This window comes from Opisthorchis viverrini (genome assembly GCF_000715545.1).
Source record: "Opisthorchis viverrini unplaced genomic scaffold opera_v5_313, whole genome shotgun sequence".
Lineage (NCBI taxonomy): Eukaryota > Metazoa > Platyhelminthes > Trematoda > Opisthorchiida > Opisthorchiidae > Opisthorchis > Opisthorchis viverrini.
The window spans coordinates 68,188-92,524 of record NW_008751969.1 but is presented as its reverse complement, the minus strand read 5'-3'; the positions used below and the strand labels follow the sequence as shown (position 1 = coordinate 92,524).

The 24,337-nt window shown below is 45.6% G+C and overlaps 1 protein-coding gene across 1 annotated transcript in view; it reads right to left on the bottom strand.

The window, feature by feature from the left end:
- The window catches only part of T265_14978 (hypothetical protein), a gene marked incomplete at both ends in the record, with an annotated part of 54,721 nt that overhangs the window by 3,454 nt on the left and 26,930 nt on the right, over positions 1-24,337 (bottom strand). The window contains 12 exons of the mRNA XM_009176057.1: positions 1,240-1,628; positions 1,854-2,163; positions 5,844-6,104; positions 6,839-7,138; positions 9,092-9,316; positions 11,256-11,405; positions 12,421-12,561; positions 13,227-13,685; positions 13,811-13,962; positions 17,493-17,870; positions 18,941-19,351; positions 19,524-19,722. Of these exons, the coding sequence (XP_009174321.1) occupies positions 1,240-1,628; positions 1,854-2,163; positions 5,844-6,104; positions 6,839-7,138; positions 9,092-9,316; positions 11,256-11,405; positions 12,421-12,561; positions 13,227-13,685; positions 13,811-13,962; positions 17,493-17,870; positions 18,941-19,351; positions 19,524-19,722 (3,375 nt within the window). The remainder of the gene's footprint in view (positions 1-1,239; positions 1,629-1,853; positions 2,164-5,843; positions 6,105-6,838; positions 7,139-9,091; positions 9,317-11,255; positions 11,406-12,420; positions 12,562-13,226; positions 13,686-13,810; positions 13,963-17,492; positions 17,871-18,940; positions 19,352-19,523; positions 19,723-24,337) is intronic.

The window sequence follows — 24,337 nt, the reverse complement described above, 5'->3', positions numbered from 1 at the left end:
AGTCCCAGTCCAATAACAGCCTTAGCGGATTGAGGAAAGCAGATCCCTCGATAAGAGATGATCATCGGTTGGTGAACCAAAAAGTCGATATCACAACCGATGGCATGTAGGGCTGAGATTATGGGGAGGGAATGTTCATCAGCACCATACTTCTGCTTCTTCTCATTCCACACTATCACTCCACGCCCATCCGAGACTATGCTGACGTCTATTACAGCTGCACGGCGATCTCGAACAGCGATTAGGTCAAGTTTGATGAACGATGTGGAAGTAGGGGCTCTCAACTCCTCGAAGACAGTGTACCCCAGTCGACGGAGACGTTTTGTAAGTTCCCTTGCAACCCGATTATGACGAGCACATCTGACATCATGCGTGATCCAGCAGGATTGCAAAATATGCATCAAACTCTCCAAAAACCGTATGAAGGTGCATTGATTACACCGCACAACTAGTGGCAAGATTCTTGCGGAAAAGCATTGGTAGCTTGAGCCACCTCATTGGTGGTCGCCCTGTCCTTCAGGCTTGGAGATTGGTCATGAAAATGTTTTGTTCCCAATCGAAGGGAGGTTATCAGTGGACGCATTGAAGTGGGGTTCCCGAATGGTTGGGAAACACCTGCAGAAGTATTCGCTAAGCTGAGCGAACGGAGCGGAAACCATCAGCACAACTACCATGATTTCGCTGCGAAATCACTGGTCCGTTCGAAAGTCTTTGCTTCCACGAAGCGACTTTGTGAGCCGTTATGATCGTACCGAACCACCGTGATGGGGAACGTGGTGGAAGAATTATTCATTATCACAGAGGAATTCGTTAGCATTTATGAACGAAGTACCGAAGTCCTGTCCGTGATGCTGAGTGGATCTCATGACTAGTCAAGGCTCACTCTTCAAGGACTAGTCTGAACAATCATAAACAATAGCATAAATGACATATTTTGTGTGATACCATAGGGTTACCTGCATTCTGATAGCTGTGATTGGCACTCTAGGTTTGTTCTACCGTCAAGGTGAAAGGCTATCATGTAATGTTACGACAGTGGGTGTCCACAGTTTCTATGCATCAAAATATTGGGATAGAAAAAACAATCAGACATGTGGACCATTGGTAAATGTGCAATAAAAAGGTAGCAGCATTGAAATTTCTTTGAAGACAAGTGTCAGACAATCGACATATTGTTGTATGGACAGGTCGAAAGCGTGACCACTTCAGTGACGTCAATGAAACTAGGCAGAACTGTACCTGACAATGAAGACATTGGAGGACCGGAGGAGGAGAGACCAAGTGCCAGCACGGCTTGTGGCACAAGTCACAAGAAGCGACCAAACGGAATTTCATCATTTGAAACCGATGTCCCCGGTGCTGATTCACGGGAGCGCATACGGGTTTTGGATTGGTTGGGGTAGAAGCACATGCAACGGGAGGACTGGTTGGTCCGGAAAGGTCGATGTGGGTTATGGTTGACCCTGAAGTTGGTCGTCTAGGTAAGTCAGCATCAGACTGATGTTGAACAATACGCCTTGTATTGACAGAACCGGAAGATGATGGTGTGAGCGGCGGGTGAGGATTGTGTGTGGAGAAAATCGAAGAGGACCCGAAACTGAATTTACGTGGTAGAGTCATGGAATTGCCTGCGTGAGATGAAACAAAGGGGAGTAAAGCACGTTACCGTAGGCTTTTACCATTGCGTGAGTTAAGACGGACCTCAATTGGGTATACCAAGGCTGCGATTACAGTCCTCAAGCTGTTAAGAAGATTGAGACGATTCTGGATCCGTCCACAACTAACCAAACCCATAAGCAAGTGTGCGAGCTTTATTCATACCGAATACAAAGCCACAGAAGTAGGTGACTTACTTTGTCCAGGGCTAGTAGCAGACTTGGGAGACGCAGACACTTCAGAGTAGGATCGATCGTAAGCAACCAGGAAGGCGCACGCAAGAGCTTCATCACGTTCATGTATGGCTTCTGAGGCATCCAGCGGGCCTACCTTATACAAAGCACCTAGGGGAATTTCCAGTATCGCGGGACCGGCAGTTGCCGAGACAGCAATAAGGCTGATAGCGCCACTCGAGCGTGAGGGAGATTTATTCGACCTGGTCTCAGCACCCAATGCGCCAACTGCGTCGTGGTTATAGTCCCAGACGGCCAGGTACGTAGAAGTGAGCTGGATAAGTAGGTACGGAGGAACATATTAACAAGTAAACATAAACAGTCTCGAGGAGAAAAAAGTAGCGTTCTGAAGTCAGTAGATGGTCACAATAGTCGAAACCTCGATACGTTTTCGAGCCTCCACATGGACTTTTGGTGAAGGCCGTGTATGGTCTGTTCATTGATGCCCTAAAAGCCCGCACATTTATACGCGAAGAATGTGTTGTGGGTTTCAGTGAACACCAACACAGCCGGCTAGCCATCACTTTGATGGAACGATAATCGTAGTAAATCATTCACACTACTCATTAGTAAGTACAAAATTAGAAAACTTAAGTGGCACGCGTTATTCCATGGACGGCCGGGTCGGGAGCAATCATTATTCAGGCGATAGGAAACTGTGTTTTCCGGGAACACAAGGTTTGGTTCTATACAGACGGTCTAATGAACAATGGATCAGTGAGGATAAACCTATTTTCAGACTTTAAATCAGAATATTTCCAAGTAGGAAGCCGACTGGATTTGGACGCTTGAGGGGTGGCTCTTTTTGTTTTAATTTCTGGGCTTTCTCCACATAAATTGACATGGTTGTATGCCAGTTAAGCATCAAAGGAGTCACACTGGCCGCGCTGCTAACACAGATTCTCGTGACCGATGCGACTCCACAATTCACCAAAAACAGCACCAAACGCAGTGGCTTATTTAAAAATGCCCATTGAAGTGCGTCGGACGTCTCTACGAGGGTTTGTTTGAAAATATACCTGATCTACAAATGAGGAGAAGAAGGCACTTCCACCCACGACGCACTGACAACTGAACTGGTGATGAAGTGTTTGCAACCGCATTGCCAAGCTCATCGAACATACCATATACATGGTCATTTACAGGATCATACGATTTCCCTGGTGTTTTCAGGCCAGGGAGCTTTAGTTCCGAAAAATTGGCATCAAAATGTTTCATAGCAAGCCTATCTTGCACCAACTGACTGCTCAGATACAAGTTACTGTGCGCTTTATTGCGGCCACCCAAATGCACCTCAGCATTTAAAGGCATACCGCGACGAGGCCGCAACGAGATATGCAGTCGTATTAGAAAGTGTGAAAGCAATATCCTCTGTTTAGGTATTCGAAATGACACCGAAACGAATGAATGACAATTGAGTATCTATTATATGCAAGAGGTTTTGGCAATGAACAGTTCAGGGAAGGAGTGCTCATGAGATTACAACCTGGTGGTGTAAAATGTCGGACAAGCAACCTTCAAGATGACAGATGTTTGGCTAAAGCGCTCAATTTCCGTCGACGCCATTCACTAGTTAGAATAACCAGCGAACCAAACACAACCCGCGACATTGCTTAAAGGATCATTGAATATGATTTTCACGCAGGGCGGCGCCTAGATTATCAGGTGTCTTGCTGGGCCGTACTAACCGTCGACCGAAGCAATATGAAGGACTAAAGTCCGCAATTTGAAAGTGCACGCAGTCGGTGTGTTAAGGTGCCTAACGACACTGCGCACAGTATAGAATTAAACTAAAAGACCAGACACACGTTCCACTCTGCGTGAAAACACACAACCGACTCTAATGTGCATACTATTGGTGACAACCTACGTGCGCTTTTTTGGTGAATAGCCTAGTTGGATTTTTCTGTCAGCTAATTTCGGCAGAAACTAATTGCCAAGAATCGAACAGCAGAAGCGATGTGTGAACAGTCATGTGCTCTATTTGCTTGGCTAGATAAGAAACTAGGCGAGCATTGGACGCTAGTATCTCATAAAAGATTGTGAACAAACACCGATGACGTTTTTGCTGAAGAATGGCGTACCACTTCGGTTGGTAAGGGCTAGATCGGGGGTACACCCTAAGAACACAACTTGGCTGTAAAAACCGCATTGCCTTCTGTTCGGAGTAGCTGATTCATTGTGTCGCTTTTGATCTGAAGAAAGTCATACCTTATCTGTACGCTAATTGCTGGGATGCAGTTGTCTGGCTATAAAGGATGGTCACCAAAGCAGACCTTCGAAATGGCTCACAACGAAGTGATAGGGCCACCAACGTCTTCAATCATAACTCCAGTCATACCGAGTGCATTGAATTTACTTTTGTCCAGCAAGCGGTAAATTAAAGCGTGGATCAAACCGATAATTTGCACGAACATCACAAATCTACGTCCCTCTTTCAGAGTACTGGCAGAAATCATTTCAGGGTCGTAGAGATCTTTGTACGTTCTAGAATACCCCATGGGGTTTACGTCGAGAGGAGATTAGGTTAGGTCGACAGTTTCCCGAGAGACCGGTTCATGTGTGCCTTGGAAGTGCCTCAAATTTACCGACAGAAACGCTGTTCACCTGAATTGGAAAATTCTTAGTCTACGGAACCAATAAATAAGTACTGTTGCAAAGCTAACAAGATGCTTGTTAGTAGAGGCAGGAAGACAGGGAATTTGTACAAGGTGATGCGGTAATCCTCGTCGTGATCAACAACTGACTTCCATCTCGTCCCATGAAGTGTTGGAAAGGAAAACCTGTGGTCCTATTCTTCGCCTGATTCAAACTCCATGGAGCACAGTAGGATAAGTGGGGAGGCAATTCCCTACTATCATATAGAAGGCTCTGTGGTTGTTCTGGAAAAGGACTAGGGAGTTGTCATTCAGTAGCATTCGCATATACCAAAAGTGTAGCACGTGTAGTGAGATGGCCCAAGTGGTTAGAGCGCGAATTTACTGACCGGAAGGTCCCTGATTCGAACTCGACCTCTGCCACTCGACTTCCCCTGTCTAGGCCTGGGCGACCTGGTAGCATCCCAGCCCTCGTGCTTCCTCCGAGTAGCATAACAGTTAGGCACCGGAAGGGTGTTACAGCTGAACGATTATTTTTATTATTATTATTAAGCAAATCATCATAATATCTGTTGACGAGACAACAACGCTGAGTGGTTGTCTAATGTTGCGTCCTTTGCTTTTCACTTTCTGGTTACTCAAATTGATGTTTCTGTAATTTGTGAGTTTGAATCCCGATTACATTTGTCAAATGTTGAACGAAATTCACGCGACCCTTTTCATTAAAGGTCAAGTTGCGATGTAGCTCGTCGATGGCTCCACACTGTTATCGCGGGCTATAATCCGATGATCACGGCTAAGCTTCTTCAAGAAATATGACGATACGCCAGATAGGTGCAACGACCCCAATTTCGACGTGCCAGTTTGCTCAGAAAGGGGTCAGCAGAACAAAACATAGTTGTGCAAAGGAGTTTCACTTTTTGTAATGTACTACTCATGAGGTTGCTGAAAATCTGTCGACAGCCCACGACCGGTTTCGCCCTTTTTGGGGCTTATCAGGTAGGCGCAGTCTCCGAGTTTCCGTCAACCTTACGTTCTACTGACTGACTTCCATATCAGTATCTCGTTTAGGTTAGTGAGAGCTTCATAAGAGCGTTCAGAAATTTTTTGATTAGTTGATCGAATTCGTCACACTGAAGTCTTCTTTTGTCCGCACTTTTTCGCCATCACAACGAAAGTGAATTGGGTTCAATAGAATGACGAAAACAAGGACTGGGTGCGCATGCAGACTATTCTTCAAGTTTTATGAGAAGCGTTCACCGGAGGAACGGTAAGTAAACCTCCGAAAGGAAGCACATTCCGCGAACCTCAATGCAGAAATAAAAAACGAGCCATGTTCACAGAGTTCAACACTTACCTTAACTATACGAGGGAACCAGTCAAGTTTTTTACGACGCTGCTGTTTTACACCAAACTCCAGAATTCCACACATACTGAAATCGGTGGGATCCAAAGAGGATATTTGGTTGAGACGTTCATTGGATGGGTGCGTCACAGAAGCGGGAGTGTGGATGGGTGAGATGAAATTAGACAGTTGCGTGGAGAATGTGGTCCGTTCGCCTAACGAATGCTGTCGGACATGCACCTCTCGGGTGTTGTCTGGAAGCTCAGGATTGGACTGTAGGAGAAGAACACGATTTCATACTTACAGGGAGGAGTAGCTGGTATGAAATGTTAAGCATAAGACCAGACTGGTAAATTTCCAAAAAGATGACCGATAACATCTCTTATCATGTTATGAGGTAGTACTAAACTGTACCAAAGAGAGTGTGGTTAAATAAGGCAAACTGTGTGGCTGTGGCACTGTCTGGATGCATCCTGGTCACATGATAGCTCGGATGGAACACGGTTACCTAAAAACAGAGAAGCTCAACAAGATGATCAAAGTAGAGCGCTACTCGAGCTCTACAATCAGTATCCGTACGTTTGTGAAAGGTTGACCGATAATATGAAAACGGAGTCAAGCAGGTGAGTTGAAGACGTCAAGACTGGAAGTATAACCTCGATTGTCGAAAGGTGAGTACACATCTCTCCTACACACCGAAATTCGGCAATCAACTGTGAGCCGACTGTATGTCTGAAGTAAAGATGTGTGATACACTCAGTAAGTATGGGTTCACTAAACATACGGTCAACAAGCAGTCATCGATTTTTGCCTTATCATGATTAAGTTGGTCATTCAATCAAAAGGGAAGGAGGCGATAATTAATGGTAGTTCACAAGCTCGATCGGTGAGGGTCCGTATAATCTTAGACGCAATACGACGGACGACAGTGCGCAATTCTCGAAATACTACTATGGTCACAGGCCCAAAATATGGAACTCCGCTAGGCATGTTTGGAAATGACGTACAGAGGTGGATGAAGCATGAGAAAGAGCATTTGGAAGTAAGGTCTTCTGGAACGGTACGGTTCGGTCAGACCCGACAGATGACATGTCGCCTTTGCTCCAGGCGAACAGTCCAGAACGGTTACGCGAAGTTATGCTGGACTGGTTCAAAGTGGAGTACGGACCATTGGCACCAAGATCATCGCTTGGATCACGACTGTGGTGAGAGTGATGCTGCTGATGGTGAGGATTCGCGGATGGGTGCGCGGTTTGAAAATGTGCCTCTTCACGAAGTTGAGATAACTCCATCAAGATGTGAGTGTTCTGAGGGTGAAACAAAACAAAAGCAAAGGTTAACCCAAGTCGAGCATCAGAAGAGAAAAAATCTGAAAAATACTGAGCATTATTTCGAAATGCAACCCAAAGAGCAACAGTTGAGTTCATCGACATCTTTAGAAAGCTCTTACCTAATCCGTTGGCTTTGTTAGATTGTGTAAAATAACGCGTCGCACCACAGGGATTTAGCCAAACAACCAAAAACGTCAATCAAGCATCAGACACGTTCACCAATGAGATTCCTTCTTTTAGACTACTTATTTAGATGAGGCTCATGTGGCCTATCGGTAACACCCAAAGTCATTTAAGCTATGCTGACTGGACCGTATACCACCCCCAACTAGTAAATCACAAGGAAACAAATCTTACGGACCGATATGAGAACCATCGCAAGCTCATAAGTTGATTCATTGCGAACAAGCGCTGGTGACAGGAACCAAGATGTACAGACCGACAACAAACAATAGCAAATTATGCCATAGGTTCCTAACATCGAATAGTGTTCAATTCAAATCCTACATGACCACGAATTGAGTAACAGGCGTGAAGAAACAAGGCACACCAAACTGGGCGTCCATTTTTCAGATCAGTCGTCTCGAAAAATGGAAGGAAAACGTTCAACCACTCCATCGTTACACCTGTACGCCGATGTCGCAATAGTATTACAAGATGAAATAACCGCTTCAGGAAGCTTTTACAGATCGTCGGCGAAATGAAAAAAAGGATTTTGAAGAAAATCTACAACTGGTCCGCGGTGGTCTAAGATGTGTCCAAACACTTGGTCGGCCCACTGAATGTCAGGATGACGCATATTCCTATTTCGCTGACGGGCATTTTTCGACAAAATAACCACTTCAGGAAGCTTTCATAGATCGTCGGCGAAATGAAAAAAAGGGATTTTGAAGAAAATCTACAACTGGTCCGCGGTGGTCTAAGATGTGTCCAAACACTTGGTCGGCCCACTGAATGTCAGGATGACGCATATTCCTATTTCGCTGACGGGCATTTTTCGACAGTCGGATATAGAATGAACACAAAAAAAAACAGAAACAAGGGTGGGTGGGAGTCCGAGGAGGCATCTTCGTTTGATCAGATATGCTACTAGTTCTGTGGAAGGAAACGCTCGACAGAGAGCTGACCGACTTTAGGGCGAGTATCCTACATACAGTCGGCTGCCAAGACTACGTATACCGCAAACAGTGTTGGCTCCAATGATGAGCTTAGTATGTATGTCGAATTGTTCCGTGTTGATTTTCAAACAGTCATCCTCCTAAACGGCAACGCCGTCTGTTTGGGGTCGAAGGTGTGTTTGCGGCCTCGTTTTTGCGTAGCACTGAAGATTTCGTTCTTGAAAGAGTCAAAGTAGATGTAGCAGACCACAGTAGCTATTTCGAGCCTCGTCTTTGGCCGATTTTAGTGCCGCTAGGGGTGAGAATTCAGCCAACGCAGTAGAGTTTAAGCCGGTCACTGAAATTTTCTACAAGTTGGTGACAAAATCTTAAAAGTGTGACGAAGATTCTGTCATTTTGCCAACCCAAGACAATCCATTCGTAGTTCGGCCTTGAACGACCGACCGCTTGTGTGTGAGTCCTCATCATCAATACGATCAACAAACAAGAAGTCCTTGGTTTGTCAGTTATAACTCGTGCGAATATTTTTAACGTGACCACCATTACTTGCAAGGTTGAACATGGATACCCAAAATTCAGAGAAAATGTGAAGGGTAAAGAAGTGGACGGCCTCGAGTCCAGGAGAGCTTGATACAACAGTCTGGGAGTGCAGTTACCAGGTGAATGTCATCGCGTTCGCATACCAGTAAACAGAATGCGCACAGAAAGGAACGTTTTCGGCATAGCACCCTCCGAAAACAATTTAATACAGTAATAATACCGAAAATGAAACATGACTGGCAAAATGGTGAAGCAATAAACCAGAACTCACCTCGCGTTTCGATGCGGCCAACTCCCAGTGGAGTCGTTTGATTTCATTTTGCAAACGCTTTATCTTCTGTGATTGTTGATGCAACTGTTGTTGTTGCCGATTGCCCAAAATCGCGGCCAGTTTGTGTCGATTGGCTGTACTGCCCATGAATAAACCGCCATCTTTGGATTGAGCGCTGGCCAGGTACATAAGCTCCAAAGCAGGGGTGTTCGTACCGGACATCACCTGTGAGGAAGAAAACAAAAAAATGCGAGAATCTGATGGAAATAGCCCCAAACGAATCGGGTGGTAAAAAGTATGATGGAGTCAAAATGATACAAACAGGACCTTTGAAAAGTGATCTATCCAGAGAAACAAAAAAGATAAAGGCAGGAGGTTGCTGCCTGTCTGAACTGCCGTGCGTTTTCGGATTAGTTAGAACGGGGCGGAAAAACATGCATCAGTAGATCGGCATTCTGATTCCTCGGTGGGCGCAGTTATCCGAGGGTGATACACCAGGTGTTAGCTAACGAGGGATCCTGGGAGCGTCCCTACCCAGCTGGGGAGTTTCTCCCTGAAAGAATCTTGTCAAAACTCACTAAATATTCACAAAAAGGAACGTCCAAAATAATTATGCATGGACGAGTACAGATCTCTAGACGGACCGTAATACACACATGATGGCTTGCGTGCATTCGGACGTACACGGGGGTAGACAGGAAGGTGGCTGTTGAAGAACCGTTACGCCCCAACAGTTCGTATCCGGTAAAACAGAACTGCGCAGTTCCGTTTTCAAACAGTGGGCTTTTGGACAACATCAGGGCGGAGCACAGAGCTTGCAAGGTAGGCTCCGGGGACCTAATTACACAAACTGCGCAATCTGAACAGACACCAGGTGTCCGCGTGATTTGCGACTGACCCCAATTTGACGAAACAACCTGTCTGCGCATCCCTGTCTGGCGTGAACCATGCGCATCGATTGGGATTTGTTTGGTGTACATATCCGCACCCAAAAACATGACAACGAAACGTAAGCCGAGTTAGCGGTGCATGTGCGCGCGTAAAGGACCGGGAGATAGTTTGCTGCGAAAACCGAGGACTGAAAACACACGGGCGCACAATGAAGCACAACCGCACACATCCACATTCTGATAGGACAGCTGAGTCGGGCAAGAAATGATAATCGCTGTGTTTACAATATAGACTAGTGTGGTAGCTGAAGCAGGTCAGGAGTTGGTGTGTGAACATAATTTTGAAAAGTATCGAGTTTGTGATTTTTTTTTCAACGGTTCACGGGCTGATACTTACCGCTGTCTGCTATCTTGGTCAAAGATAATGAACATAATGGAACATAATGGTGAGAAATGAATGTGATACAACTGGCTCAAAAACAATCTGTAGAGTACTTAAGATCTATCATTACTAGCACTAGGAAATGGTGTGCTGATCCCACCTAACGAGCACTACATATCACTTAGGAAACGGTCCAATTATGATACGCATGTAATGGAACCTAGACGAAAGGCATGAGAGTTAACAAGTCCGAGAACGTTCGAGATGATTTGGTTGGAAAGTGATGATGTTTCAGCAGGATTCAAAAGGTGGTGTGAACGTCCAAAAACCACATACATACACTTTCGGCATCCCAGCTTAAAAACACAGTAACCACAGACTGGACGAATTAGACCAGTGCCAATGTATCAAGCAGGACATAGACACTTGCTACACAGAAGGGTTAAATGTTTTGCAGGTAGGAATGTTTTTAGACAGTCTGACATGTGTAGCCGTAATACACTACTCATAAGGTTGCTGAAAACGCTCCTTGTCGAAATCTGACCTGTACTTCATGCCGCATTAGTGAGACAAAGCGCCGCTTCAGAAAAGATGATAAGCCATATCCGGCTCACCGATGGATGCTGACAGGCGATAACCGGAGCTTTAATTCCGGCTAGAGGAAGCATTGTGAGAATGCTGCCAGATCAGTCTATAAGGGACTGAAGGGAATGTCGAGTAGACAGTTGGCAGATTTTGGAATATGCATGTGGCTTTAAGTAATATTTGTCTCAATGAAGCGGCTCTACCATTCGCGAATGGGCAGGGTATTAATCCTAAGTAGGTTTAACCTTGACTTTCATCATTGTTCTTCCAGCTGATGACAACCGAGAGGAGGATAGAAACAACCCACCTCATGAAGCTTGTTCACAGCTGCAGCACATTTGCTCTTCTCTTGCTCGTAGGCCTGCTTCATCTGTTCCAAACTCTCGCGAAGAGCCGCTGCCTCCCGACGCGCCAGTGTGGCACGATGAGAAGCGGAAATGGCACTTTCGTCGGCAACCTATAAATAGACAAGGGTGGCGTATTTCAATACCAAAATCGTGCAACTCAAGGGATCAATAATATTACTAAAAATAATGATGCAGTGGAAAAGAATACTCTAATCAGAAGCAGATGGACTAGAAGACCTATCGTAATCAAGGAGTGGGAACGCGGGAAGTGTTTTATTGACAAGATCCACAGTTCTATATTGGTCATGGATGAAAATTATTCGAATGAAGATGAGCCTCGGTATTCTGAAGTGACACCATTGATGGGGATTTAATCCAGTGAGATTGCCTAGCCAAACAGAAAGGGGGCTATCTAGAAGAATGCCACCCAATCACCAAAATATGGATCAGATTCTTCTGAGACGAGTGTTCTACTAACCCGATGGAAGAACGGTTGTCGGTGTTTCGATATGTAGTACACCAAGAAGCACATAAAATCGCGAGATTAATAGCGACTGTTAAAGATCTGTGCTCACACTTAAAAAATGAACTGTCAGCTTACCGACGCCCAACAAACGATCAAATAGTCATTAAAACACAATGTGACATACACGGAATGTATTGATACTGAACTATGAATAACTGATGCTTTACGACTCATCCTGGTTTTGGACAGGCTCGCTGAGTTTAGTGATTGCCATCGATTTGCCAAGGTCGCTGAGCAAACCTAGGATCGACGAGCGCGCCCAGCGCTGCAAAGGGATTAACGGAGCGGATGCTCCTAAGACGTGTGCTGATGGGTAATGAGCCGGATGGAAATTTGATTCACGAGGAGGCTTATCTCCGGAGGCCCGACAGGCGGTATTCGAGGATGTACTAAGAGCAGATTAAAAGACCACATCACCATACTCATCACAACATCCGCGGTTTACTGGCTCCATAAACACGGTACGGAATTTGCATGTCTGTGAAGTGGGATTGCACAACCAAGATAGTGCGATAGGCAAAGCCGGTTAAAAAAACACTAGGTTACCGAGAAAACGAACAAAAACCGTACCGAAGCAGCGACAAACATCCACTACTCACCCGAGCAGCCTCACGATGCCGTAAGCTCCGCTGCTGTTCCTCAGCCAATGCACGGCGAGCTGCCTCGCCCTCTTCGAAAAACCGTTGGCGCTTCTTTTCGCTGTCGTTTAGTAACACGCGCAGTTCTTCCAATTCACGATTCTGTGCGAAAGTCAGCGAGGAAAAAATGTGTCAGCCAGATATCCTAGCAACCAGTTGCTTGAAGCTAGTGTAAAAAAGATGCCTGACCAAGCTAAAGATGCCGACTGCACAAAAGTAACCACTTCAGGTGCATCTGCTCACATTCTTAACACGGCCTTGTTATAAATGAGGCGCCTTCTCCAAAACCTGAGAAAGGATGTGAAGTTGAGGTTAGGATACACTTTAGTTCACGGAGAAGTGCTGGAATGCGGAGCATTCTGCAGCGTCTCTCCTATGTAGTAACCTATTCGACCTGCAAGCGTTCGATGTGAGAGCGCCTTCAGTAGACGACTAGTCCGAATCCGCGTGAATAGATAACGGAGAGATGCCAAAAACCACTAGAACCATATATCACAAGGACCCCCACGATCATTGTTAGTTCACTTATGTATAAACTGGTCCAACTTTGCCCTATGATCGTAAAGACACAGGGAATACAAATTTTGAAGGTATCCTAATAACGGAAATCTAAGGAAGCACCTTCATTTGCCAAACAGAATACAGGAACAGCCACAAATGGCTGTCATAGGCGGATGTTTTTCTCGGACAGACAATGAGAATGTGCAGAAATGAACTATTGCGTGACCACTTGGATTAACTGGGAAAACTAACAAAGCGGGACCCACCAACTCTCTTATCTGATCCGATTTTTCAGCAGAGGTCTCTTTGTACAGACGACAAAAGTGCTGCTCCGCTTCCAGCATGTCTTGGGCTTCGCGAGCGGAGGCTTCAGCTCGATGAGCCCGTTTGGCCATCTCTTCGACGCGTGTTAGCAACAGGTTAGTGGCTACTGTTTGGGTATCCATCGATGTTGGGGTTGTGACTAGAAGGTCGCTTTCTGGTTGGTCAGTTGGAGGGGGAACTTCAGTGGCTTCGTTTGCCTGTTGGGCAGAGACAGGCGCATCGGGTTGTGCAGGTAGAGTAGGGGAAACGACACGAGACAGGGCGCCACGTGAACCCGAAGCGGCGAAACGATCCGCAACTTCTGCTGCTCGTTTTGCTAGCCGAGCTGTGGCTTGTGCGACGGCAATGCTCCCGGCAGCTTCAGCAGTCTGACGAGCCGTTTGCTCAGACTGTGCGACAGCCTGAGGGAGAAAAACAGGAGAGACCATCAGAACAATCTGCATTAACACATTCCTAGTAGCTTTATGCTAGGTCTGAAGCGCATTGTGCATAATGATAATGAGAGCCACAGAAAAGAAACATGTACCTTCCATTTAGAGAGCTCAGCTTCCAAATGAGCTAACTTCGCCGCCGCCTCAGCTCTGACCAGTTCCATTCGCTGATGTGCCTCATCCAGTGCACTGCGATGAGCAGCTTCTCGCTGGGAAAGCCTGGATTCCAATTCACGACGTTGAGCAGCTGAAGGGGGAGAAAAACAGGCGCAAGAACTAAGGGGGGAGAAACCCAAAGGCACAAAAAGAAGAGGCATTTCACCAGGTCCTCAGAAATGCGATCGAATACAGAATAGTTTGATGTGCGTCGCAATAACGGACAGCAAAACTCAAACCAGTTTACTAAGGGGGGAGAAACCCAAAGGCACAAAAAAAAGAGGCATTTCACCAGGTCCTCGGAAATACGATCGAATACAGAATAGTGTGATGTGCATCGCAATAACGGACAGCAAAACTCAACCCAGTTTATAACCAAATCATTCATTTTCCGAACGCCAGAGATACAAGTAAGCATGCAGTAGTTTCATACAACACTTCATCTTGGCATATTTGCATTAACCCTTAGTGTCACGTTCAGCGGTGTTTGGTTCCGTGAGAACTGGTTTCGCTACGAAGAAAAAAACCGTGAATCCGATCATCTATCAGGAAACAGAAAAATCCTTGGCGTTCAGAGGCTCCATGATCGTACTTTATAGATTGGAACCAGTGTGTTAATGACTTCGAGCCTGTTCACACGATAGTTAACCGAGCGAAATACATTTATTTGCATACCAATTTGGTTTACACGGGAGATTCACTCGGCACCCAACTGAATCTCTCGTTTATGGTGTTTTAAGCATCCTTATGAGTAGTATACCACGTCTATACAATGGCTAACCTAGTTGAACAGCGGTACAAACCAGAACAAACAGAAACACTTCACTATCACTCGATAGTTGATAAAAAATAATCTTAATAATGAAATGGGCAACGCGATGTCCAAAATGTTCATGAAGCCAACAGACAAAAAAACAAGCAATGATTCATTGCATCTTGCAGATCATGCTGACGTAGGTCCCCAGTAGGGCTCTTGTAATCCATTGTACGATCAAATACAGTTTAGAATGTTGATCCAGCAGAGATGAGTAAAGTTCGTGTTGTCGGGTATGGTGCCAAAAACGTGGCCCATGATCCAGCAAGACCTAAAGCAGGGACTAATACAGAGGTGCCCAGCAGTTTAGAATGTAAGCAGTGAGTGAATGGGTCCTTATCACCAATCAATATTCAATTTTGAGCACAATATCATCTGTGCTGATAGGAATGTTACAGTCAATGAAGATATCGGTGAAGGTGTTTATGCAAACGAAGGAAGCAAAAGACACTATTCGAATATGACTTTAATAATCGGTATTCTCGAATAAGTGTAGGAACAAGCTTGTAAGCGAATATGAGAAATTTGGTGAGAATTGAATGGATTTAGTTCGCAGACAACTAAAGAGAAACTCAAGGGGTTTTTTTTCAAAACACACCTACAAGCTCTCATAATGTGATGCGAATTTCCGTGGCTTTCTACATGAACATTCCAGTGTTCCCAGGAGGCCAGCGATCGAATCCTCGTATTGCTCCACACTTCAAAATGGGGATTATTAAGGCGTTGACGACTTCGGCTTCAACAATAGTACCGTATAGGACCACTTTGACTGGGCAACAACTTATGACAAGCTGCTCGACGTCACTGAGGACACGTTTGGAGCAATTAGAGGGCACCATGAACCCCACAGTACACATCACCTATAACTCAAGCATCACATTCAACGGAAATAGATATCTCAGTCACAAAATGGAAACGTTTTGCGAGTGTAAAGAATCCATGAGCTCGAGGTAGCTCGGTGGTTACAGTGCGAATCTACTGACCGGAAGGTCCGTGGTTCGAGCCTGACCTATGCATCTCGAATGGGCGACCTGCCAGTAACTCGGCTCCCGTGTTCCCTCCTGGTGGCATGAAAGCTGTGCATCGAAAGGATGTTACAGCTGACCAGTAATGAATCCATAAGGATAGTTTAGAATATTTTACAGTACCCAGAATCATCCAATTGATAGAGACATAAGACGATACAAGCGTAGGTCTATTCTAGAGAATTCATAGTTTTAGCAAAGACGTCGACCAAAAAGGATATCGACCTTTGGAGACCAGCATGTTAGAAAGGTGTGGTAAGCAACGGTCGATAATGGCATGCCACTATAATCCAGCGATTCCAACTAGAACCAGTCACGTGTTGATAGATGTGCTGCTGTGTGTCTGAATTATCAAGACACGGGAGACTAGGTGCTATCAGCAATACCCATCGGAGAAATAGTAGCTAGGAAAACTCGAATCACACTTCAAACAACTCTATCTTCATCGGTGCTACTAGGGTGTGCAGAATGTGCACACGTGAACGTATGTATGTGCAGGCATGTCGTGATAGCTGATCGGGCCGAATCCACACTGGCGTGGAGACACCACGCCAAAAAGCTGCGCTAGACACGGTTTCAAAAGCAGCTTGTCGCAGTTTTGAACTAGACAAGTTGGAAAAAATGGCACGCCTCAGAGCAGACGAATAACGGTGGCAGATGGGGAACCAGTTACACATAACTAATGACCCCTAAGCAAGACGTGCGAAGCAGGGGATCCAGTCGGTGATGTGTTCCAGAACGTCCTTTGTACATCGAAGCATTCTGTCAAATGAGGAATTACACCGGTACCACTTCAGCACAAGAGAGGACATTCATTACAAAACAATGTATTCGTCGACAATGGTTCATTGTAGCGGAAACGTGCTGGGAACACTAACGTACACGTTCATTAGAAAACTCAACATTAATTACCGAAAAAAATCGTTCAGCTGTGGCACTATTTTGGTGCCTAGCTGCCATGCCACACGAAGGAGGCACGAGGGCTGGGATACTCCCAGGTTGCCCAAGCCTAGACAGGGGAAGTCGAGAGGCAGAGGTGGGGTTCGAATCATGAACTTTCCGGACAGTAAATTCGCGCCCTAACCACTGAAATGACCACATTCGGTTTGTAGCGTTTGTACTCCAGTTTCATTAGGGAAAACGTGTGAGAGATGAGTTGCGGGAATCAAACACAGAATCTATTTTAGCGATATATATATATTTATTTATTTATATATACAGTTTACTAGTTACATAGCCGGCTAGCCATAGTGTCAAACTATCATAGTCAAAACGAAGCACCCAGCTGTAGAAGCACGTGAGAGGCAATTGGATCACACTGTATCATATTAAGTGTGCTCCCAAGCAATAGATGGGTTTAGTGAAATAGCCTCTTCCAGAAGACATTTGAGGGCGAGATGGCTCAGTGATTGGAGTGCGAATTTACTGACCGAGAAGTCCGTGGTTCGAACCCGACTTTCCCTGTCTAGGCTTGGGCAACTTGGGAGTATCCCAGCCCTCGGGCTGCATGGCAACTAGGCACCGAAAGGGTGCTACAGCTGAACGAGAAGGCACTTTTCAGAGCAATAAGAATCGCGCTGAACGGTATTTCATTACGACAAGGTGTAAATGCAGTTGTTAACATAAACGATATCATACCCAACTATTATGAGTAATCCAAGAGAACGGGGCTAAGACCAAGGAGGTGAGAACTGACAAATCAGTCACGTGCGTAATCCAACACCGCTGAAACGCGAAACGAAAAGGGCAGAGAACCAAGTGCACCTCAACCAATAAACTAACCAGCCTTGTCCAGTTGTTCCGTCAGGTCCATCACCTCATTCGAATGCAGTTCGGCCAAAGCCAATGCATCTTCTAGCTGAGCTTGAACCCGAATCAGATGGGAAGGGGATAGAGGGAACGAACTAGCACTATCTGTGACATCAGACAATCGGTTTGTTTTCACCGGTAGCCTTGATTGTTGTTCTTGTTGTTGTTCCTGTTGCAGTTCTTCCACAGGAGAACCTGTCAGGCATGGACTACCGTTGACGAGTGATGTGGTAGTGTTGAGGACAGCACCGACGCCAGTTTCATCGGTGGAAAGGGTGGGAGCAAATGGTGCCAGGTGGATTCCATTCAACAGGGCAACGTGGTCGGGATGGGGAGAGGAGAAGGAAAACCCTGTTTTGGACGAACCGAGATCGAGAAACATGAGTATTTTTGTGACGTTCAGGACTTGGGTGTGTAAGAGAATGACCAGTAGGTGAGAAAAGTAACGAAAAAAGCAAAAAGAGACTAGACGTGTATGTGAATCAGGCAGCACTCCATCGAATATTGTGTTGATGATGACGGCACCCATGACATGCCATACAACGTAATCTAAGGACCATGCAGGTCATTCTCTTTTCTTGAGCCACATCACACCATCATCGAAAGCAATATGAGTGCTAACCCGATAAAGAACGCCCCAATTTTAGGAAAATCGTATGCAAAAACCCAGAATAAAACGACCTAGTTATATCCTTCCTCAAATATCCGAGAGCTGTCTGAGCCAAAATGCAATGTAGGAGAACCAGACGACATCAAACCATGGTCCTCAAACCCAAAGAGGGCTACAAAATGATCTACCGTGGAATGTCGACCATATCTGCATCACCCGGACTTATTTCACACCTTTCTAAAAGGCCGAACGTTAAAATGTGTCACAATTTATACTACTCGGGAGTTAGAAAAAAGAAAGAAAACCTTCGTCATAGACACAACAGCATTACAACCGACGGCGCTTAAGGCACTAAGGTGTAGCCTCTGTCAGCAAACACCGGTTTTCCCATCACCTCATGATGAATTCGTGATGATTCAAGGTCACTGATAAAACACGTGAATGCGCCACAGATATGATGTAATACAAGCGTGGGAAGTAAATTATTGAAACTCAATGGCAAACTTAACTACAGTATCAACTGATCGGCCGTCGGTCTGAACATCTGGTCAGCCACAGGTAAGGGGGCTACAGATGACCAGTTAGCTGTGAACAGTTGATCACCAAAGACCAGAGTAAAAGGATGAACGATACCGACAAAGTATGAGGTGACAAGAGGCACATTCTTTAGTGAGTTTATGAGTACAATTATGTATCTGTTCCCTTGAAAAGAAAGACTACCGCGGTACTCTTTATTCTGGGTGGGTTCATGCTGTGACGGATTAGCTCCAGATAATCCCGTAAGGTCGCTTAGATATAGCTAGAAACGTACCTGCAAATGCCAGCTGAATACCCGGATGTTTGTGCAAAAACCGATCGCCGTCAAACTTTCCGGGAGATAGAGGTTGTTTGGCCGATGAAGGCGGAGAATCCGGAGCTGTTGTCCGTCTTGTGGGACTTGGTGGAGAAAAGTCGTCCAGCGAGTGTCGATGGTCGTTTTCATCGTCATTCTCCAACTGGAAGTAGGCAGTATCTGTTTCACTGGTGAGTTGGGGTTGGAAAGGAGCACGGCACGCGCGAATTGTTGACCAGGACCAGTCGACGAGAGAAAGATCGGTCGAATCGAGGGAACCTGAAGCTTTTTGGGCGGAAGACCACTCGGAAGAGAACCAAGCGTGTTTACGGACGTTGGTAGCAGCGTCTGGACCACTACCCAGACGAGTTTCACGATCACGAAGGAGTTCTGTGGGAAGAATGGGAAGGAGACCACGTTACGTTACAAACATGCAGTGAATAGTGCCCCGGCAATATTGGTGAATGTAGGTCAAACGTATGTGGCAGCTGCTAGTAAGGACCAAAGCAAGATGAAGTGGGACAAATGCAGTTCACATGTTGAAAATATGCGCAACACTTACGTTTCATAAAGTCCAAACCAGCCTCGGAAACCTGAACGTTGTCAGGGAACTTGAGGTGATTTCCATGACTCATAATTTTAGCGTACGTATTGACCAGCGTCTCGGAGTAGAACGGTGTGTCACCGTATAACATCTCGTAAACCACAACACCAAGCGCCCACCAGTCCACCTCGAAGCCGTAACTGCCACCACCGGCACCCTAGAGCCAAAAACAGGAGGAAATTAGAAGAAGAAAAAACGAACTGGCATCCAGCTGCGGTCGAGACCGAAAATTCCATTCACTGCAAACTCACGAGACCACTAAAATAATTTAGCGACATCCAACAAGTTAGGTGGTGGAATTCCAGAATGGCGCTGAGTCATCCTCAAGATATTTGAAAGTACTTTCACAAGACAGAAACAAGCTCACATTTTATTACTTTGGATGTCATGTCTCTTCAGGAAAGACATTTCGCAATAGTCCTTGGTGTGTGTGCGTGTGTGTGCGGAAACTAATCCACCACTGCATACCGTTAGCTAAGCAATTACACTGCCTCCCACCACAGCGATCAGTCCGCCTAATGCTGACTATTTTTCAGATTTCTTGCAAATTCGATAACTCCCACAATGTTGAAATATCACATTCCAAGCCCCTATATGAAACGCAGGCTAGTGAACTTGTGACAACGTACGCAACTAACACCGTGTGTGGCAACCCGGGTGCCCTTTTTTCCACTTTAATCCACCTTTTACTTAACTAAACCCGCAAATCCCTAAGCGCTACAGGTTTGCTAGAACAGCTGACGCACATGACTGTAGCACTATCGCCCAGCTGGAACTAGGACCACACCAAGCCCAACATATCAAGATTATTGATTTTTACGCTTTCTTGCAGTTGGGCGAACAGAAACTAAACAGCCCAGTGGTCCAGACAGTGAGCATTCGAGAAGTTCTGGGCAGGTTTCTCCAGCCGAGAGTCCTACACAAAGCGAACCGATGAAACATGCGCATTTGAGAATAACACGTCCAAACAGACAACCACACAGAAACTCATTCTGGGGCGACTTTGCCCTCATCCGGTCTTACCGAAGTGTGTCCCTCCCTCTCTAAATTCTATTGCACCGGAATTTACCTGTTCCTTTTGAAGTCTTAATAGAGAGAGGACTATAGGTCATTTAAAAAGACAGAATCAATTGCCAGGCGAAGTGACAGTCCGACATTCGTCTCGTACAAACAATGTTTGAAAAATACGGCCAACTGAGTGTGAATCGTTGCCGTACATCAGACGTTAGTCGGTCAGTTGCAGCGCTCTGGATGGATTTATAACCTTTGTTAAACCTGATACCAAATTTCTGACACCAACATGGGCGAACTTGATGGCGCCAGCGATTTTGCAACCGATTTACAGGACTCACACGATCAGCAGACAGTCGACTGTTGCCTACATCCTGTTCTATCGACACTGTCATCATTTAGTTGAAAGAATCTAAGTTGGTCAAGCAGGGTGAGTCATCAGTTTGGGTTAGCTTACTGTTACCAACAAATTGAGGCTGGTTGCACGGTGCGTGATTCCATACTTCCGATGGCATACTTAGACAGCTATTAGATGAATGTCATGATCATGTGACTGGCCTCTTCAGGTATTCCAAGCAGCGCGGGAAACAATTTCTGTGGGCTGGCATGCAGCGTTCATTGACGTTAGACAGCTACATAGTCAGATCAGAGTTAGTTGCGTCACAAACCAGGACGAAAACACAATCGTTCTAACAGGTGATAATTCGAAACTGCAGAGAAAACCAGGGTCGAAAACTGAGTATGTCAGTTCGTTTCGTATACAACAAAAAAGCAAGAAGTGCATCTGAAGTTGTTATCTTTTTATTGTGATGATTATTTGTCTGGACGTCCCGGAAAATCCTTCACAGATATTTTCCATACACTTTCATACTCCTGGACTTCCAAAGTCATAGACTGAAACGCACCAACTTTCATCATGTGAAGAGTCAAAAATGCAGTTGATCATCCAGAATCGAAGAGGTCGATCATACTATACCTGTCTTAGTGGGTAAGACTTGTTCGTCACTTCAGAAAGCCAAAAAGCACCAAAAACAATTGATCACCTGTCTTGGTAGCACAACAGGCGATAGCAAACTGCAGTGTGTTTGAAATGAACGGGCTCCTGAGCGCATACTTGAAAATGGGTTATGGTTGTCATAAACGATGTGGATACCCATCCGCCGTTCTCAAAAGCATAAAAGCGTTATGTACTCATCATCCTAGTTGGTTAGAAGTTTGTGGTGGGGAACTGTGACTTGAAAAAAATCGTTCAACTGAGCACCCTTTGAGCGCATACTTGAAAATGGGTTATGGTTGTCATAAACGATGTGGATACCCATCCGCCGTTCTCAAAAGCATAAAAGCGTTATGTACTCATCATCCTAGTTGGTTAGAAGTTTGTGGTGGGGAACTGTGACTTGAAAAAAATCGTTCAACTGTAGCACCCTTTCGGTGCCTAACTGCACGAGGCCTGGGATACTGTCAGGTTGCTTAAGCCTAGACAGAGGAAGTCGAGAGGCAGAGGTCGGGTTCGAACCACGGACCTTCCAATCAATAAATTCGCGCTCTAACCACTCGCCCCAGGGCATGAACGGTCTGGTAGCATACGCACCGTTAACAGTTAGAAAGTGTCCAAATGGTACCACTTGATCCTCGTGTTCTGGATTCCATGTTGCGCAAAATTTGCGATTCAGCTGATGGCGCCTCATTCTGGCAGGATGACCAGATACATTTACCGCAATACCCTACAGCCTTCCTTTGATTTGTCGTGGTTGCCATGGAAACGAAACGAATCATTCTCTTTTCTGTTGAAGCTTTATTAACAGGCTTCGTCTTCATGCTCGCAATGGCGTTGAGATGCTGGCACCATGCTTCCCACTGTGTAGAGAATGCCGTACCATCAGGTAAGGAGCCCACTTTTCAACGCCAAATGGGACAGTCTGTATGTTGTGTTCGAACTCGAACGGATTTCGCAACTGTTCAGCCTCCTTCCTCCTCAGTGACTATGTAGGCTGATATTCGCATGTTTGATGTGTGCCCGCGAAATGGTGTTCCGGTTGCGTTCGCTTCAATGATAGTCAAGTGGCTTGCTGTCGAAGACTGACAATACACAACAAGATTTGCTCAGCTGGCTCTAACGGTGTGTAAAGTGGTCTTCTGATCACGCTAGAATGGGCAGTCTCAAGGCTGCAGAGCAGTCAAGGACAACGAATCGTTCAATTGTAGCACCTTTTCGGTGCCTAAGTGACATGCCACCAGAAGCTTGCACGAGGGCTGGGATACTGCCAGGTCGCCCAAGTCGAGAAGCAGTTGTCGGGTTCAAACCACGGACCTTCGCGCTCTAACCACTTGGGCCAACTCACCCCAACTACCGACAACTAGATATTGAAGGTTCACAAACTAAAATAGTGACCCTAGGAAACTTTAATCAGTGAACGGATTTAACTGCCACGATCAATACCTAATGTATCCACGGTCCCATCTTTAAGGCATCCATTTATGCTGGTTACAGCTCTCGCCATAGTTGGCAAGTTAAAACGGGACTCAATAACAAAAAGTAAGTTTACTCAGGACAACTTATGTATTTTGGAGACGCGCAAAGTCAATTTTGAAACGACGCTCGGTCATGCAATCAGACCACTCGACGTCAAGGAAATGAGTGTGAAGAGCAATTAGCGTTGAGTTGGTAGTTCAGTCATGTCAAGCTTCGCAAAAATGCCACAGTGCACCGGCTCTTTGGCACCTTGAACCCATACAGAAAAAATGAGGGATGGTAGAAAATGAGAAACTTTTCCTCGTTCCTTGCATGATTTGGTCACTTGTCAGCATCCACGGAGTATCTGGAACTCCCCATGGATTCTTTCAGCAAGAGACACGTGTACCCACGTTCATGATGTTTCTTATGGGAGGCATTAGCGCAGTGGTTTTGGTAACGACCGTCGTATGCGACACTCGAATAGTAATCCGGAGACATAGACGGAACGACAGACCATTCCCGAATCACCCTCAAGCCGTGTGAATTCAAATCAGCATCCCATTCCGTGTCAACGAACTGTTGGGGAGAGAAATGAAGTCCCTAAGCGGCATGGTTCGTTAACCGGACTTGACAGTTGGTTTGCGAAAGTGTCTCGACGGGTGGCTATTTCCTACTCTCCTGCTTACATAATACATTTAAAACGGACCAATGAGCAACGAGATAACCTACCGAAGTGGGGGAACGAAGAAATCCCTTATTTAACGGTGTACCGATGACGTTTCTTCGAATGCCGATGAAACATTTGCAACCCATTTTAGTCAACAACAAACGAGTCAAGTCAGGTATCAATGTTCTGGAACAACGCTGGGCCGATTGAGACCAACTGAATCTCACAGTTTTCTTGTGCAAGGGGAAGGGCAGAGTCCTCAATATGGAGCTTAACGATTTGAGAACCTTTAAGGTGGATTGTCCATACCCGTGGCTCCTTGGTGCCATCCTTGAGATTCCCTCACACTCAGTGTGAATTCGATGGAAGACATGCACTTACATCCATCTAGACACTTTGAATTTCCACGTATGATCTACAATCAGTTTGCTTTCAGAAAAGAAACGGAACAGTTGTGTAATTTTGTCCAGGGGAATGCACACTGCACAATTCCGTTGCAACAACCATGGACTTTCTAAGTATAGTTTCTTACCATCGTGCCCGATTCTCATCTTCCTCATCGTTCATGCTACCGGCAACAACATACGCCTACGGGGAACGCTCCTGTCTACTTTGTTTGTTTGCCCACGTTTGTCCATG